The 19607-nt window shown below is 45.5% G+C and overlaps 1 protein-coding gene across 1 annotated transcript in view; it reads right to left on the reverse strand.

Moving 5' to 3' along the window:
- Positions 1-2080: 2080 nt before the first annotated feature.
- The window catches only part of LOC144761773 (uncharacterized), a 101105-nt gene continuing 83578 nt past the window's right edge, over positions 2081-19607 (reverse strand). Inside the window, exons 6-7 of the mRNA XM_078647018.1 lie at positions 4657-4743; positions 2081-3334 (exon numbers count right to left, since the gene is read on the reverse strand). Coding sequence (XP_078503144.1) covers positions 2706-3334; positions 4657-4743 — 716 coding nt within the window. The 3' untranslated portion in view covers positions 2081-2705. The remainder of the gene's footprint in view (positions 3335-4656; positions 4744-19607) is intronic.

Below are 19607 nucleotides of genomic sequence, written 5' to 3' on the forward strand. Positions count from 1 at the left end.
CTTAATTCATTTTGTACCCTTTTCTTGGGGGTGAACAATTATGCTGGATGGACTACAACAAAGTCTAATATGGAAGTGACCTGGCCACATAACGCTGGCAGTCATGGCCTATGATGCTCCAGTGGCCACAGAACGTTTCCTCCAATTTTTCAGTGACAATGCCCATTAGGATTAGACATTCAACCTGACTCTTTTCCCTTGAAATCATGAGTGTCAATGTAAGGTAACAAAGCCCATCTGCTTAGATTGATTTAAAGCCTGAAATGACGGACAGAGAAAAAGTCTTTCCCACGAATACCCGTGTTTAACTAAGTCTTAACCACCACAAGCTCCAATGATCTGCATAAATAAGTCACATCCTAAGGGTCTCTCTGGCAAGGTAAAACGCTTATACTCTGACGGACTGTTCTATACAATAGCAACATTTTCTCAAAATGGGAAATCTTGACTGCATATGAAGGATGGTCCTTGCAGTGCTAAAAAAAAGCCTAAAGCAGCATTGGTATTTCGTTAGGTCTAATCCAGCAAAAATATTCAATTGTCTAGCAGAGGGAGCCTGGAAACAGTGTCAGAAGAACTCATTCAGATCCTTTGCAAATCTAAGCTCTCCCAATGGAACTAAATCCAAATAGTTTTGTCTCTGTTTCATCAGTTACCAACATCTAAGTGAACAGGGACCAGAGGTTAACGTATTTTCCAGTTCCATAAAAACAGCAACTCAGCAATTAATTTTCTCTTCGTGTCAGGCAAAAGAGCAGGAAAGAGAGGGAAGGCCATCTTATTTTCATCTACATCAAATCTTTTGTCTAACACTGGAATTATTTTATCTGGAATAAAAAGTCCTGGGGAGGAAGGAGTGCCTACTGAGGACATTACAACGTCTCTATGTTCTCTTTCCTGTCTAAGTTAAGAGCAAATGTCAGGAAATATAAGAGTGAGAACATTCTGCTTCGGTGAGTAGTGACCTGTTGACTGTCACTTTCCATCATTGCTGCTCACATGCTGACACACACACAAACAAGTGCATTGCTCGAGATAAGAGTAAGAAAACTGACAGTAAATTCCCAGCCAATAAGTGGATTATTAAATATTATAATATTACTCAAAAAGTGATACCAGCCACCATTTTAACCAGCTAGGAAGTATGTATATGACACAAATATGCAAAATCATCATGTGTCTCTTTCCTGGCCTACAGAGTGAAGTGTTGTAATTTAGATCAAAACTCCTGCATTAAAAGAATCACAAAGACATAACATTTTTGAAATAATCTGTAAGGACACAAAATGAAAACAATCCTCTTATTATTTTTCCAGTATGACCTTTAGAGTTGTCTCTTTTGGTATCCACTGAGCCAGCAGACCTCGATTCTACTACCAAGAAAATGCACAGTAAATGATGAACTTACAATGGATCAGGATACAACAATATTTGCTGGGGCCCTTCAATGATTCCCTCACTATCACCATCCAACAGTTTCCTTCAACTCTCCACAGCCTGTCTCTCACATGTCTTTCATTTGTTTTATAGCACCTATCATACCAGTGTAGGGTGTTGGAGCACTTTACATAACACACAGATACAGAGACAATGAACCATACATGAGTAAATCGGTCTATAGAAAATGTTAGGAGACAAAGGGGGCTACAAGCTGTAGGATTCATGTCATCCATACTGGTAGGCATTTTTTTGAGAGTGCTTGGTCTGGAGAAGCACACACTCAGTATTCAGAACGTAACACAGTGGTTAGGGTTGGCTTTACTAATAAAATTGATCTTTATCCAAATAAACCCTTCTTAGCAACATTAGGATAATGAAAGACTCTGAAAAAAAACCCATAACTTCTAGCCTGTACCGAGTATTTTGCATGCAGCTCTTTGATGACAGTTCAAGGCTCACTGTGCTAGATTATGATTGAAACTTATGAACTGCACAGTAACAAAATGGTCTCTTTGCAAAAGCAGTAACCCACTGAGCTATGCACATAAAATACTGTTCTATGATCTGCATGATGCACATCCTTTGCAGCAGGCATATTAACCCTCTGTGCTACCTTACATGAATCAAAACTGCCAATAGATAAAACTTATCATGACACTTTTATTGTTGCTTGATAACTACTAGATATACAAGGAACTCTGCAGCGGGTGCTTTCAGAACTGCTGCACTGCTATAAAGCTAGCCCCCAGTAACAGAACTTGCCCCCCACATGTCCAATCTCCTGGGTAAATGCCCGATGCCTGGTACGGCCAGTCTGGCCTTGCTTAGTTTAAAAGAGTTCCTGAAAGGAACAGCATCATCTCATCAGAATCAGAGAAAGTTTCTTACCAGTTTAAATGTTTATGTGATTTGACAGAAAACAGATGAAGGGACATTCCATCACAATGGTTAGAAAATAATTGCACACTTAATAAATGAACATCTTGGGGACAGGGATAAGACCAAAGTAGTTATTAAGGTCAACACTAGTTTACTAACAATGTTTGTGTTTTCATCCAGGGTTTTCTCCTTGGTATCTTCTCCAACATATTCTCTACTGTACCAAAATATTTATGGTTTGAGCAAAATTCTTCTCATCCACAGTACATAGGCATCATTTTTATACAAATATTTGTTTATCGCTTTTACTGACCACTTTGCACACCGATGGTTTTCTCATGTTCACCAAATTTATGTTTTCCCTCCTGGATGTGCTGCACGTAATCTCAGGAAAAACGTGCCATTTTGGGTTTCTTTTCAGAATTTATATCATGCATTTTCTGGTGATTTCTAAGATTTCCTTTCAAACTAAACCATTTTCCACATTCTAAGCATTGATAGGGTCTTTCTCCTGAATGTGATCTCTGGTGCCTGATAAGATCTCCATTCTGAATGAAGCTTTTCTCACATTCTGTGCACTGAAAGGGTCTCTCTCCAGTATGTGTTCTTTGATGTCTAATAACACTTTTCTTTGCACTGAAGCTTTTTGGGCACTGATTACAGTAATATCGTGCACTTTTTTGCTCCATGTCAGGCTGATTTGGAAGATTATTCAAATATCTCTGATGATTATCATGTTCAGTAAATCTATCTTTTAACCCTACTGTGGCGTAATCCTTATTTGAAATGGAATCTGATGGACTACTGACATGAACAGCACTATGAGTCATTTTCTCTGCTCCTTGGTTCTGGTTGGTTCGTGACAACAGTTGCATTTTTCCTTTTATTTCTTTCTTAGAATTTTGATGCACTTTCATTGTTTTGTTTATCTGTACAAGATCCTTCGGTGGTGGGGTTTTTTCCGTAAATTCTCCAAAATGTTCTTGCTCTCTTATTCTGTTAATTGAAGTATTAGCTGTTGGATTGAAAAAATAAACATGGAATTAGTTTTTGACAGCTGTACTGCATATAGAAATACTGTTATTTTACATAAGGTTTTGCGGGAGCTAAAAATCACAAATGTGTTTCTCAGGTGGCTGTCACCACACCCACAAGAGATTGTCGGAAGTCCTGGAAGGGGTTTGTAGTATTTCAACCACAAGAAATGGTGTACATTTTGTACTTGCTATTTGGAGGGCATGGAACAACAATAAAATTAAGAGAAGGTGATAACTTAAGGAGGAGACTAGACCCACGTATTTACTACGAACATTAGCTGTCAAGGTAACCCAGTGGGAAAAGCCACCATAGCTGAGTGCTGTGTTTATTCTTAATGGTTCACGTTTGCATTCAGAAAGGAAGACCAGCTGTTTATCATTTGTGGTTGAAATTAACAATAACACTGAATTGAGTAAACATGTACTATCACATTTCCAAGAAATAGTGAAGTTTGTGGTGTACACACTTAATAAATAATCAATACTACATTGATAACTTCTGCAATTTCTGAAAAAAATAGCCTACTAGTCTCACAGTGATGAAGGAGTCTAGACATGTCTCCAACTACAGAAAAATAAAAAGAAGAAATCCATTTCTAGCTTCTTTCATTTATCGTGCATCCAGGCACAATTGTGTTTGTTATTTTCTTACTGCAAACAATCAAACCTATAGTCTCTAACATGGATCCCTTTTCTGCATTCAGGGTCAAAGCTTCATGGACAAGATTGATCACCTATTTACAAACGTCGTTATCAAGCTTTCAATCAAGCTAGGAACATGATATTATTTGCCCGATTATGAAACAACAAGTAATTTTTCAGCTACAGGTGATACCAAAACCAAACCCTCTTTTTCACACATTTCAGTTCAGTCTTTACATCTGGAGCAAAGCCGCTATGTGTACAACATATAGTCTTGCAAGTTACTCGCAATACAGATAAGGGATAAAGCCACCCTTGCATGCCCGCTGGGCCACCAGTGCTATTAGGACTAGGAATTCCTCATCAAAAGCCTTCACATAGTGCATTTTCACCACCTAGTGTGTATCCTTTCTTCACAAAAGATGTCACCATATTTAGAATGAGTTCTCCTACTCCTCTACAACTGACTACAGGCATTCAGAATAAAATAATGGAAATACTGACGGCAGAAGGATAGAAAGAAGCAAATGTAGTAGAAACATAGGAAGGTGTCAATGGTTTGCGAAAAGAACAAAAAGGAGGACAGAAAAAAGTTTAAACTTTGAAAATATTACCAGAGTTACCCCCTATACCAATCAGTGGCATAGTCCTCTCTCACCTTTGATTCTTCTCTTAGCAGGCAACTCCTCCTGGAAGTCTGTGGGCTTAAGGTTTACTGAAAACGCAGCTGCAGTTACTGATTCCCCTAATAAAAAAAATTAAAAAAACATAAATCATTGCAAACATTAACAAAACAGCCTGGTAATTAGAAGAACTGGCTATCCCTTTATAAAGAAAAATGTAATATTTTGAGGAAAGGAGGCATATAAAATGGTTTAAAGGGTTTCAAATGGTGCTACTCTTCTGTTGTGGGTGTGAGGCTGCGTAAATTCCCAAAATTGGACTCCTAATCAACAGAGAAAAGGGCCAGGATCAGTGAGGCACTTTGGTGCTGTTCAGTGTTGTAGAACATTATCTGTCAGATTGGGCATTATGAGACTGCATCAGGCTTAAAAACGTAACTTGCATAAAGATCTTTGCCACTAGAAATCCGCAAGACAAGAATTCAGGTGTCTTCCTCGAGCAGAGATTTAGATGACAAAGTGCAAGCTAAAACACCAATCGTACAACAAAGTTCCAATGATTAAGGTAGGAAAGCAAATTTATTTAAAAAAATACGCTTGAACGCGTTACGGAGCGGCATAACGTTTCACGCAAAATTACACGCAAATGTTGGCAAACAACCTCACACATGGATGTTGGCAAACCAACATAATGACATCTGATACAAACTATAGTAAAACAAAGACCATTGTAATGGTCAGACTAATTCTGGAAGCAGAATGAGCGGCACTTTATTTGATAATGTGATACATTTTGTTTCTTTCTTGAAGTAAATACAATGAGAAAAGTAACAGAATTTCTGTGGAAAAACATTTAATGGAGATTTTGCAACATTAAAATACTTTAGCAGATCGGTCCATCTTAATAATTTAGCTACTTGTTTGACGAATAAAGTAATAATAGTTCACACATCTAACCTGGGCATCGATTGAAATTCGAATCGCATATTATCAAGGCCATTATCACCGGTCTATCGGCAGTTTCCTGCCGGTAAAGCGTCGATAAACTACCGCAGCTTCCTTGATAATATGGCCCTTAGTCCTTTTCAATATTCCGCCAAGAAGATGCTTCGTCTCGCCCCACCCACTCTGGACCACTGTAGGCATTGTATGGATGTCTCGCTGAGTACAATGAGCTGTGGTAAGTGCAAGTTCCCCTTTACGGTACAGCCTGGGGAAAATCCCTTAGGGAAAAACTTGCATTCAAGTATAAAATTAGCACAATGTTTCTTACAATATTGCTCCTCTCTACCCAAACATAAATTCATGATCCTAGAATTTCGAAGTGACCATCAACCTTGCATTCAAGCGTAAAATTAGCCCAATGTTTCATACTAAATTGCTGCTCTCTACCTAAACATAAATTCTAGATACTAGAATTTCTGACTGACCATCAACCTGAAGCTTTTCGGTAGAAATTAGACTTACAGTACACTCAGCCCCAGATATTTTAGATGCCATTCCTCAAGACTATGTAATCTTGAGGTAAGACAGACTCAACCATAGGGGTGGAGGGATTGCGGTTATATTTAAACGGCACGTTAAATGCAGTCTCTCTGAAATAAAGATAGCGGGCTGCGAAGCGGCCCACTTCTCCCTGTCACACTCTGGTTGTTGCACCTTTGTTGGCTTTTTTATTCATCTTCCACCAGGCCCTGCCACACAGTTTATTACTGACTTAATGAATATTGTACCAGTTTATGCCCTAAGGCACTCGATTTTGCTCATCCTGGACGACCTTAATCTTCATTTTGATGATATAACTTGTGGATCTGCATCCTACCCTACGGAAGATCTTGGACTACTGCACTTCACACAACTGGCTCAATCCCCTACCCACTCAGAAAGGACCTACCCTGGATCACATTTTTTTACAACTCCTTTCAGGTGTTTTCAGCAGCCCCTGTGCCCAGTGCATGGTCTGACCACCTGATGCTTCCTATTGAAGTGCAGTTGAGTCCCTTCTGACTCTAGAGCTCAAAATGACCGCAATACTCAGAGATGGTCCTTCATTACACCTACCGCAGCCTTAAATTTAAGCCTTCCTTCATTGTCGAACTGTCCGCAGGCAGCCAAGGGCCAGGTAAGCACTTAGAACGCCTATGGCATAGGAATTACAACTTATCTCACAAAAGCAACAGAAAAGGTATCACAAAGCAATAAGACACACGCGTACTCAATTCTTTACTTAATGGATCAAGATGGCAAAACATTCCCCATAGGAAATCTTTTGGATAGTTAAGTCTCTTACTTCCTTAGAACGGGTCTCAAGCTATCACTCCCTCAGTAGGAAAGTGCAACAAATTGTGCAATTCTTGTCAGAAAAAAAAAAATCACAAAGTTCTATACAGCCTTCCAGGACAAAGCTAAGGACCATCCGTTCCCATTCTCATGGCCATCTGTTTCTACATGCTATGAGGCCTTTCTGAATATATCCAACTTATCTGGCAAAGAGACCCGGCTCTCCACCCGACCCTGCCTCAGCTGCCATAGTAGAGTGGGGAATGGAGGTGATTCTTCCGATGCTCTGTCAATTGCTTAACTTGTCTTTTACCACCGGGCAAGTCTCCTCTCAAAGGAAACATGCTACTGTGGTTCCAATTCTGAATAAGACCACTCAAGATCCATCTAAGCCAGATAATTTTAGACCTATCCACCTATTACCTTTCTTGGGTAGAATAGCAGAGAAACATGTCAACCGACAGCTGTTGAGGTATATCGAGGTAAATGCCTTGCAACATGAAACCCAATCTGGATTTAGACTTCATTTTAATACAGAATCAGCACTCTTAATGGCCTAAGAATTACTAAGACTTGTCGCTGAGGAGGGCAAGATGGCCACCCTGGTCATGCTAGACCTGAGTGCAGCTTTTGACACCATGTCCCATGGTCTTCTATTGGAACAAATGTGGAAGTACAGTGTTGAGGGTCAGGTAATCAAATAAGTGGCAGACTATCTCCCGGATCAAACATTTCAGGTGTCACTGCAGCCCTGTATCTCAGACATTATCGCACTGCATCGAGGATTACCGTAAGGTTCTTCCTTGAGTCTGACCAACTTAATCTATACATGTGCCCACTAGCTGATGTGATCGAGCGTCATGGCGAGAAGATTGAGCCGTACGCTGATGACACTCAGCTAATCATCACTCTGGTGCAGGACGAAGGCACTGCAGTGAATAATTTTAGAGCAAGTCTAGTGAATCTAGCAGAATGGATGGACACCAGCTGCCTGAAAATTAAAGCTGATGAGATGGAAGTCCTAGTTGTGGGGAAACAACCTTCGATATGGTCCTCGGGGTGTTGGCCAACCAATCTAGGTTCAGTACCAATGCCTAAGCCTAAAGTAAACAGTCTGGGCTCTGATTTGATCGTATCCTGGCCCGTGACAGACAAATAAATGACCTGGCTAGAACATGCTTTGGCATTCTAAAACTACTATGAAAAATCCTAGCACTCCTTTCCGGACCGGCAAGGAAGACAGTATTTCAGGCTCTCCTAGTATCAAGATTGCATTATTGTAATCTTGGCGCAGACTGACTGAAGAAAGGTCAGAGGGTCCAGAACACTGCTGCATGGATGCTGCTAAACATTCCCAGACACTCTCCTATGGGCGATGCCCTTTCTAAACTCCATTGGCTTCCTTTAAGGGAAAGAGTCTCATTTAAAGCTCTATGCTTCGGTCATAAAATTCTGCATCAAAGAGGTCCTCGCTACCTCTTTCCCTTGATCGAATGGTACCATCCAAATAGATGTCTTAGGTCCTGAAGGGCAACACTGACTGTGATCCCAAGATAAAACGACCAGGTCTGGGTGGTCGCTCATTTAAATATTTGACAGCAAAGCTGTGGAACTCCCTCCCTTCTGAGCTGAGATTAGAATGCTCGGAAACCATATTCCGAAAAAATCTTAAAACTTGGTTTTTAGACAACTATAATTGTTAAACTTCGTAATATGAGCACCGACCTCACCTTAGATTGTTTTCCACTCAGATGGTAAGTAGTGGAAGTGAAGTTTAGAGTAAGATTAGTATTGTGTGGCATGCATATTGTAAATAGTTAAATAAGTATGGTGTGAGAAGGTTTAAAATGTGCCATTGTTACAAGCCAGATTCCAGGAGGAGGGTGAGCACATGTGATTTTGCAGAACTCACGCTATGAACTGACAGCTGCAGGGTAACATTTTCAGTTTATACCATGTGTGGCTTTACAAACAGATGTTCTGTGTTGACTGTAAGGCAGTTTCTTGTCAAAATGGAGGCTGGCAGCAGATGATGCATATGTTTGGAACAATGTCCTTAGTACAATTTGGCTCACAATAATCTGTTGATGGGTTAGTATGCCCACTAGTACTTTATAAAGGTGTGCGTGTTGACTAGGTAGATAGTGGTAATTTCTACCTAGGACTTCACGGCCGTTGGTGTTGCTGGCCGGAGCCGTTGCGCTGTGGCGTAGGTGTCAGGACATCGAGGCAGATCCATCTGCTCCCCTTCGGCAGAGCGCCCAGCCTATCCTGGCTCTGCGGAGTGCAACGAGGTGCTACTGGAGGTGACCCCCGGGCCGGAAACACATCTACGCAAGGCCCCCGGCTCCGGGGCCTGTGTCGCAGACCTGCCGCGCCTGCCGGCACCTCCCTGCGGGGGTCGTCTCTCGGACCTCCGCTTGTAGCCGTGGCCCATGTCCTGCTCCTCCCCCCTTCCTTATTACAGTTTCTGCTGCCCGCCCGTATGGAAGTTGGGGGTGCTGCCCTGTGCCCACCATCAAGGAGCCTTGCTTCGCCTGCGGCCCCTGCTGCTCCATCTTCGAGGTACCTCGCCTGTGCCATCCATCTCGTTGCGGAACGGCGAGCACACCACCTGGACTTGCTCTGGGCCGGCTCCCCGTAAGTGACTACTGTTTTTCCTCCTAGCCTGGTAGTCCTCCGCCTCCCTCGAATAGACCCTGGCTTATGCTGCTTCTCCGCCTGGGCCCCGGTCAGCCCTCTCCACACGCCCGATAGCGGAGGTGTGGGGACAGAGGTGCCACATTCTATCGTTGCCGGCCTGGTCGACGAGACCTTCTCATTGGGTGACTACCTTGGGTGTGGCCTGCTTCTGCTTGTTTAGACCTGGAACCCGCGCTGGCCTGCATCCGCCTCCACTCTCACAGGACTTTGCTAAGTGCTGACCCAATGGCTGCCCCGCATGGCATGAATATATCGTAGCACTCGCCTGGGTGACTGTGCTCCGGTTTCTTGGCCAGAGATCTTCCTGCCTGCCCTTACTGTTCATTGGTCTTCTGGAACCCCGTTTCATTGGCCTGGGTACTTGTTGCCCTGGTCAGAACCTATGATCCTGTAGGGGAGGCAACGTCGTGGCTGTGGTGTGCCCTGCTCCAACCCACCTGGCCGTGCCCAACTGGGGAGATTGACAATCGCTGGTCGCCTGGTGCCTGACCCCTCTTCCCCCCCTTACTCCTATATTGTGGCCCGGGTGCGCTCGCTTGTTGTCACTGGGACTGCCCCATGAGGTCCACCTATTTCTGCGCCTGGGAGTGGCTGCCTCTACCTGTTTTTGCAACACACTGTTCTGCCCTCCCCCCCTTATGGCCTCCAACAGGGGACACAGGTCAATGACCCAGAAACAACTCACTAAATTCTCCTGGACTGCCAAAGGAGACGCTAAAGACATGATGCCGGAGGGAGTCCAGAAGACCGGACCGCCCTCACCTGCAGCCAAAACTTTGATGCTCGAGGATGTGATGGAGGCCATTGCGGGAGTACGTACTTCTCTTGAGACCCGAAGACTCTGTTAATATCGAAGACACCCTGCTGTGGGCGGACCTTCGCAAAATTGACTCCAAGGTCAAAGACGTGGAGGTTAAAACGACAGCCCTCATCGCTGACACCTCTACCCTCCAGCAGCAGGTGGCCCACCTCTAGAAACAGCAGCATCAGATGAGTGAACTCCTGGATGATTATGAAGGGCGGGCGCGACGAAACAATGTCCGCATCCTAGGTGTTCCGGAGCGCATGGAGGAGCCCGCTGCCGACCTCTTTGTGGAGGACCTCGTGGTGAAACACCTCCGGCCAAAACGACTCTCCAGTTTTTTCTCTATTGAGAGGGCCCATCGAATCCCGGGAGGTAGGCCGAAACCTGGTGCCCCCCCACGTCCGATCCTTGCCAGGGTCTTCAATTTCCGGGACAGGGATGCCATACTCCAGGCGGCCCAGACGAGTGCACCACTCCAAATTGACAATGCCGCCATAACATTCTTTCCGGACTTTACGACTAAAGTGCAGGCACGCCGTCGCAGCTCCCTGGAAGTCAAGAAGGCGATGCGGGATAAAAGAATAAAATATTCCATGCTATTTCCGACCAAGTTGAGAGTCGAGGCGGAGGGTAAGACCTGGTTTTTTCTCTCCCCGGAGGAGGCGTGGGAATGGATGGAGGGATGGCGTCCTGCAGGCCAGACCACAAGAGATCGTGGTGCCTCCGGATCGGGGGCGCATCTAGTCCACTCACCTGCGAGTCAGCGGCCGGATACGGAGGTGGATCAAGACAACGGACAGTGACTCCCGAGGCGGCATGCCCCGCTACATCTACACAGTCTCCACTGTTTTTGACGTTTGACACTTCCGCCGCAGCTCCGACTCTGATTTCTTTGGGGGCCTTCCCCCAATGTTGGTTCCTTGCACCTGCTCTCTCAAACTGCAGTGGGGCCTGTGCAGTAAGTTTATTGGACCTATGCTTGGTAATATTGTGAACACCTGGACTGGTATGTGTTTTCGGATTATTGTGATATACATCTTTGTATTCAGTATTGGCGAATGGCACGGTGGTTTTATCTGACGGGCACTCTGCCTAGTTGGGGAGTGGATAGTTTTGAATCCGCGGGCAGGGAGGCAGGGTGGGGGGGAAGGGGGGAACGGTGGGTGGAGGTTTTTGTTGTGGTTTTCTTGGTTTATGATTGTTTTTGGAAGCAAATTCTATCGCAGTTTTTAGTCCTATCTTCAATATTGTCTTTTATTCCTCCCAATTATTCGCTGAGTCCTCCTTGATTTTAGGCATATTAGACGTCACTGTCCGGCCTTTAGCCGTCCTTCACTATACGAACCACCATGACACAATCCCAAACTAGGGCGCTCACCCTTATGACGTGGAACGTTAATGGGCTTGGGAGCAAGGTGAAGAGAGGAGTGATGCTACAATATCTCAAGCATCATGCTCCTAACTTGGTGCTGCTTTAGGAGACGCACCTGATGGGTAACACCTGCCGGGCACTCCATCGAGGGGGCTACAACCTATTGGTTCACACTGGTTTCACCTCCGGCTCCCGTGGTACTGGCATTCTTGTCAAGAAAAACCTTCCCCTTACCTGTGAGAAGACATGGGCCGACTCCCTGGGTTGTTTTGCTGTGGTCGAGGCCATTTGGGAAGGGCGACGCTTAAATGTGGTCTCTGCCTACATCCCACCAGCACTGGGCAAAGATGCGCTGATGACCCTGGAACGACTTCTGTTAGATCTCCCCCAGGGTACATTAGTCATTGGTGGTGACTTTAATATGACGATGAACGATACGCTAGATAGGCGTCCCCAGCGTGACTCCCATAGGCAGGGCTCAGACCTGCTGGATTTTATTCAGGCAATAGGACTAGAGGACATATGGAGGACATTCCACCCGGACACTTCCTACTTCACACACTACTCAAATGCACACAATAGCATGTCCCGCATTGATTATATTTTTTGTCCCACGGCAGATATTGTTTTTTTCCGCAACCCAAAGGGACTTCCTCGGGGTATCTCAGACCATTCTCCGCTCACAGTGGAGCTTACCTATCACCGACAGGTGTCCCATGGACCAATAGTGATCAATCCATGGCTCCTGAAAATCCCTGACATTAAAGACAGCCTGCTGGAACACACAGAATATTACTTCACTGAAAACCTCGGTTCGGTCCAGTCTGCAGTCACGATCTGGGAAGCGTATAAAGCAGTTATCAAGGGGAGGGCACTGGCGCTTAAATCTGGATATCTACACAAACAAAACGAGCTACGGCTCCAGGCCGAAACTGATCTGCTCCGCTTGGAGTCAGACCTCAATGCTAACCCATCCGACGAGATGGCTGCCCGTCTCAGTTCTAAACAACGCGAGTATAAGGCATTGGCCTCGGAAAAGGCTCAAGCTAAGCTGTTGCGAACTCGCCACCTAGTCTATGAACTGGGAGATAGGGCAGGTAAAATGCTCGCTTGGCTTGAACGACGCAAACAGGGCTCCAGGTGGGTTCCTCTACTGATTCGCCCCGATGCCTCCAACGTCACTGACCGCAAGATATTGCCAAGGCCTTCGCGGACCACCTGGAACAGGTCTACTCCTCTAGGGTGTACTATTCAGCAGACGAATGCCGACTCCTTCTGGAGGAAATGCATCTACCTACTCTTTCCGACTTGGATAGAGACGGGTTGGACGCGGATCTCACGGTCGAGGAGATTGGGAACGCTCTGTTTGCTATAAATTCGGGCAAGGCTATGGGACCCAATGGCGTCCCCATATAATTTCTTAAGGGGATGGCCCAGGAGGTAATCCCCCATTTGAAGGCTATGTTTGAGGAAAGCCTCGATCGAGGCAGTCTACCACTGGACCAACGGTTTGCCTCCACAGCTGTGATCCATAAACCTAACAAACCGCCCACTGACTGCAGCTCCTATAGGCCGATTTCTCTTATAAACGCTGAAGTCAAGATTCTGGCCAAACTCCTGGCTACCAGACTCCTTAGAGTTCTTCCCTCCCTAGTTCATGACGACCAATCGGGATTCCTTCCAGGCCGCAACACAGCCTTAAACCTCCGCCTTTTGCACAACGTTCTTGGCAGGCAGCCCTACATACAAGAGGATGCCGCAATTTTATCCCTGGATGCCACACTAGCCTTTGATTCTATAGAGTGGTCGTACCTTTTTGAGGTCCTGAGGCTCTTTGGTTTCGGCCCAAATTTCATACAGTGGGTCCGACTGCTATACACTGATTTGTTAGGCCAAGTGCGAGTCAACGCCCACACCTCCAGGCAATTCCAGCTTCATAGAGGGACCAGACAGGGTTGCCCCCTCTCCCCTCTTTTGTTTGCACTTACACTAGAGCCCTTAGCCCACTGGATCCGGTCTGATGCCTCCATCAGGGGACTCAGGTGGAATGATGACACGATTGACAAAATCTCCTTATATGCAGATAATATCCTTGTTTATGTTTCTTCTCCCAGATCCTCCATTAATAGTTTATTGCATGTCATCACCAATTTTGGTAAATATTCTGGTTTTTCAATTAATTGGTCCAAATCGGTTCTGTATTGTTTGCATGGTCCTCCACCCGCCCTTCCGAAGGGATTTACAATCGCCATTGCCAAGGGTGGATTCAAGTATCTAGGCATTTTTGCTACTTCAGATCCCAAACTTTTCTACGAACATAACCTGAAAGGCCCATTGCAGAGACTCCATAGTGATGTATCTCACTGGCGTGCGCTGCTTTTATCCCTCCCAGGCAGAGCAGCTCTTTTTAAAATGTTGGCACTTCCGCACTTTTTATATGTCCTTCAAAATTCCCCTTTCCCGATTGCGGATTCCTATTTCCGTGCGCTGGAGGGGGATCTCCGACTTCTCCGATGGGATGGTAAGGCGCCTCGAATTGCCCTTCACAAACTCACTCAGGGATGGTACGATGGGGGCATTGCCCTGCCAAATATGCGCCTCTACTATTGGGCCACTCAACTGGTGGCCACCAACTCCTGGATTCATGGGTCGCCTATGAACCCGGCGTTCCACTTGGAACGCTACCAGACGGGACGAGAAGGGTACCTGGGTGCCTTGTATGGTAAATTCCCCCGAAGTCGCTACGTAGGGCCCATGTCACAAACAATAGCTCTTTGGCACCGTGCTACCAAGAGCCTGGGGTGGTCTGATGTGTTTACTAAAACTACCCCACTCTGGGCCTCACAGAAGCTAGGCTCCCTTTGCCGCCATAAAGGATTTGATAAATGGGACATGATCGGCATCTCCACTCTCGGTGACCTGATCCATAAAGGAAAACTACTGACTTTTGTTGACCTCCAGCAGCGGCACGCTCTTGCCCAGAGCGAGGCCTTCAGATACCTCCAAATTACACATGCTGTCCTCACGAACGTGACTGATCTTTCCTCCCTTCCAGAGGCCCTACCTCTTGAGGATAGGTTACTTTCAGAACCTCTCCAGACAAAGGCGATATCTTGCACTTACCGCAAGCTACGCAATAACATGCCAGACTCCTTCCAGTCCCTACGAGACAAGTGGCAGGGTGATGTAGGGCGCCTGGAGGATGACGAATGGCGATCGGCACTGATGTCCCCCAGGGAAACGGCGATTAATCACCGTTTCAGGTTGATTCAATTGAAGATCTTACACAGAGCCTTTATGTCTGCTCCTCTTCTGGCCAAAATAGGTAGGCGCCCTGACGATACCTGTCTTCGTGGCTGCGGCCTCACTGGCTCCTTTTGTCATGTTCTGTGGGAATGTCCTATAATTCAACAGCTTTGGGACAGGGCGACCCGCAAAATGACAGAGGCAATAGGGAAACCCATCCCCCTTTCCCCTAAAGAAGGGATCCTTAACATATGGGGTCCCACAGACCTCACAGAGGTGGAGCTCCAGTGGGTGGCCCTGGGTTTTTTATTGGTGAAACGAGCTATGGCAATGCAGTGGGGTGCCCCTCAGAGACCACTTCTGGTGGGGTGGGTGGCTGAAATGGACAGATGCATGCTGGCCGAGAAATCCGTATTTAAGATCAGGGGATGCCCCAAGAAATGGGACAAAAAGTGGGGGCACTAGAATGTATATAGAGGTGAGATCTGTACTTCCCCCACTGTTGATATTGCTATGGATAGGGCTGGCCCTCGACGTTGTGATGATCCTTAATGTATTATTCTTTCTATTTTGCCCATTATGCATAATTCTGTATTTTATGGGATGATTATTAGATGATGACTCTGCTTTTTGTTTTTCAATAAAATATTAAATAAAAAAAATAAAAAAATAAAGGTATCTTCCCATACAGGAACGGCAGGCTGCAGGAATGGAGGGGTTCAAATGATGGACCCATGAGTCTTGTGAAAACTATGTCAAGATTCTGCAGAGAGGCTAGAGGATTTTAAGTGGGTGTTACCCTTTTGAGTCCCAGCAATGAACGAGAAATGAGTGTTTCCAATTTTGCAGGTATGCTGCAACAAGGTTGGTGAAGATATATTGAAGTACACACAAAACCTGCATTTTGGAAGTGTGAAAGGTAGCAGACAATGTCTTGAACTCTGATCATAAAGGAATTTAGTTGTGTTTAGACGCAATAATGGACAACCTCTTCCACTCAGCTGTATAACATGCACATGTGGTAGGCTTATGAGCTTCATGAAGACAAACACTCATCAGGGAGGTTTAAGTAAACAATATCCAAGACCTGAGTGCCATATCGCTAGGTTGAGTTGCTTGTGGTCTGGGTGCCTGACTTACAGTTATGCTGTGTGAGAACATTTGACCTGAAAAGTAGTTTCTCGCAGGAACCAATGGACATCTCCAGGAGTATTGAGTACCAGGGCTGCACTGATCATGATCTGGCAACTAGGATAAGGGTCATTGACACCCGTCTCATATTCGTCATGAAGTATAGGATGAGTAGGAGAGGGAAAGCTAAGGCAAATATCTCTGTTCAGTCCATCCACAGTGCATTGCCTATGTACTTTTGATGTGGTACCTGGAGGCAAAGCATGGGCATTTTGCATTTACTAGGGTGGCTGGGGCTCCCCACAGTTGGAAGTATCTGTGGAAGACTTGCCAGTGGAGTTCCCACTAATGGACTTTTTAATACTGCTAAGCATGACTGCAAAGCCATCGACAACCCCCACTATGTACCCTGCTAACAGGTGCATCTTGTTGTGGATTCGCCAGTGCTAGATATCCTGTATTAGCACAGACAGCTGGCAGGGAGTGAGCTCCTACTGTTTTTGTACGTAATACACGGTCATCATGTTGTCAGTCATTATAAGGACAACCGTACGTCAGACAAGTTTGAAGAAGGCTTTGAGGGTTAGACGGATGACAAGTATTTCCAGGCTGTTGATGTGATGACCATAATGTTGAGTGGTCCAGGTACTTTGCCCAGTCATTTAGGAGTGATGAGTGCTCCACCCAGTGAGTGAAGCATAAGTAACGTGGGTCCCATGCTCTCCATGCCATTGTAGTAAAGCTAGCTTGGCTGACGAGGAGTGAAGCCCTGAAACCGGTCCCAGAATGCTTGTTTCTGGTCAACATTCTGTCCATTAATTGTTCTTTTTGCATTTGTCACCCAGAGTGGGACGGGTATGCCCAGACGTGGGTTCAGTGCTCTCCATGCCTGGGAGTTTGGGCTGGACTGTTCCCATAGGGAACAGCTTCAAGACTGAGTTGCACATGGCTTGGTTTATACTGGAATGTCATGAGGAGCAAAAAATGATGGATTTAGGCCCATATCTCTGTACCTGGATGAATGTTTGACATTGTTTAACATTCTGTCCATCAAATGTACTTTTTGCATTTACCACCCCAAGTAGGACGGGCATGCCGAGACGAGGGTCCTGTGCTCTCCATGCAATTGGATTCAAGACAGCCTGACTGCGGAGGGATGGAACCCATAAACTGGTCCCAGGATGCTTGTTTACGGTCCAGGGAGGCCCTGGCCTGACAGTTCAGGCTGGACTGTTCCAAGACTGATTTTCATATGGCTGGGTTTAAACTGGAATGGCATGGGGAGCAAAAAAACGATGGATTTAGGCCCAGATCTCTGTACTAGGGTGAATGTTTGACACTGTTTAACATTCTGTCCATCAATTGTTCTTTTTGCAATTGCCACCCAGTGAGTGATACCTTGGTCACCTGTTGAATTGGGTCCAAGAAAGTTCTACTGAGCAAAATGTTGTTGCTGTTCCACCATTTCTGAGCTTGTTAAATGCTGGACTTTATCAACACTAGATTGTCCTAATGACCCTTCACTTGGAGTGTACACAAGCAGTTTGGAGTGTGGCACAATTGCTATGCAAGAAGCCTACACACCTAATAGCTTCATTACAGTTCTTACAGTGAGTGGTCAAGCAGACTGTTAAAGGCTAGCGGTAACACATTGTTTGGAGAAGAAGGCTTGTTTACCAAAGCGGGCTCTGCCCCTGCCCTTCCTTTTGTTTCTATATTCACCCCTTGGGCATCCCATGTTTGTCTGCGACTCCTAAAAGAGCAGCTGTTTCTGTTGTTAGGGTTATGCCTGACCAGGAGGTGTGGTCTCAGCCCTGCCCCTAGATTGTTGTATGTGAAAGACTCCCCTTGAATTGACATTTTGTAGGGTACTCGTGAATTTTGCTATTTCAGAGTACTTTTTAATTTTTTCTAAAATCTCATCTACCGGGGGCCCAAAGGGGTGCTCGTCATAAAATGGGATCTTGAGAAGGTGCTATTGTACTTCCAGTTTAAACCCCGAAATACGTAACTCTACATGCTAATGCAACATAATGCTTAAATTAATTCCCCATGAAGCAATACCCACTGCTTCTAGTGTGCAACAGATGCTGTCATTTGAAGAAGTTTCCCCCCAGCTACAAGCTCTTTGCCCTCTTCTCATAGGTTTCTGGGACATGTTGCACCAGAGTCTCCATTTCCACAGTAAAATGTGAGTGTGAGTTGAAATTCTACATTGCAAAGCACAATAAATTATCTTACTCCAAGTCGAGAGCCCATTCCTGCTCCAAGTCTTGGTCGTGGTAGAGGTCCCCACCCATCGTAAGTTTAGAACAAAGTCCAAGGACATATCTTTCCACAAACATAAGAAGTGCAGATTGGAGTCCTCTCACCACTGCTACAAATCCAGGGAGATCTTCGTAGTCAGGACAAAAAGGCCTGATCAGCACCAGTTAGCTAACATTGACTCTATTCCACAGCTGGAGTAGGTGGGCCCTGAATTTCCTGGGTTATTCTAGACTCCACAGCAGGGAGGCAACACTGCAGTTTTACCAGACGAAACCCAGATCTTGTGGAATTCCTTTGGTGCCATGGATCCGCCAGGGTCCCCAACAGAACTTTTACTGGGAAGACCTGCCTCAGTTCTGACTGGCCGCATTAGACCTCTGCCCAGCTCACCACTGGAGCTGGGCCATGCCTCCACTTCTTTGCTAGAGGCCATGTGGGGTTTCAGCCAGGCTGGCAATGGATCCGGAAATTAGCTTGGCTAAATTTCAGCCAATGTCTTGCTATGAGATTACTAAAATACAGCCAGTTGTACTGGAGGATTCACCTGCTTTGCCTCAGCGCCAGTAACTTTGGTGACTTGAGGCCATATTTAGCTCAGACTCAGATAACATATAGGGCCCTCGGGATGTTCCACAGAGTGGAGATTGTGAGGAGCAGGCACACAATATGTTGCCCTTTCATTGTAATAATGATGGGACTATACTTAAACCTTCAAATGCTAGTGGGCTTGATAACTCGCCTGAGATGGAAACTGACTTCCCTTTGGGTCACCCTACTGAAGAACATGCCTACTTTGCTTGGTGGTATACAGGGTAGCAGAGGTGTTAGAATTACATTTGCTTATACCGGAAATCAAGTCTACTCTGCAAACTGAAATGTTGCAGCTGAACCCTGCAACTTTAGAGGTTGTACTGCCCTTCAATAAAGCCCTGACAGACATTTCAGCTCTGGTGTGGAAAAAGCCTTTTTTGGTGCTAATCATAATGTGTTCCATAGCTACGCATCAAAACGCCAGAAAAATTCTTGCAGAACAGGCTTTGGCTGGCAAGGTGATCCCCAGTGCATTTCCTGCTGCCCAATCCAATGGAAAGTCTAAGTGAATTGATGTGCTTGGCAAGAGGGCGTCTCTTCCATCAGTCTGGCATTATGATTGGTGAAGGCAATGTGCCTGTTGGGCAGAT

This window comes from Lissotriton helveticus, chromosome 6 (genome assembly GCF_964261635.1).
Source record: "Lissotriton helveticus chromosome 6, aLisHel1.1, whole genome shotgun sequence".
NCBI classification, from domain to species: Eukaryota; Metazoa; Chordata; class Amphibia; order Caudata; family Salamandridae; genus Lissotriton; species Lissotriton helveticus.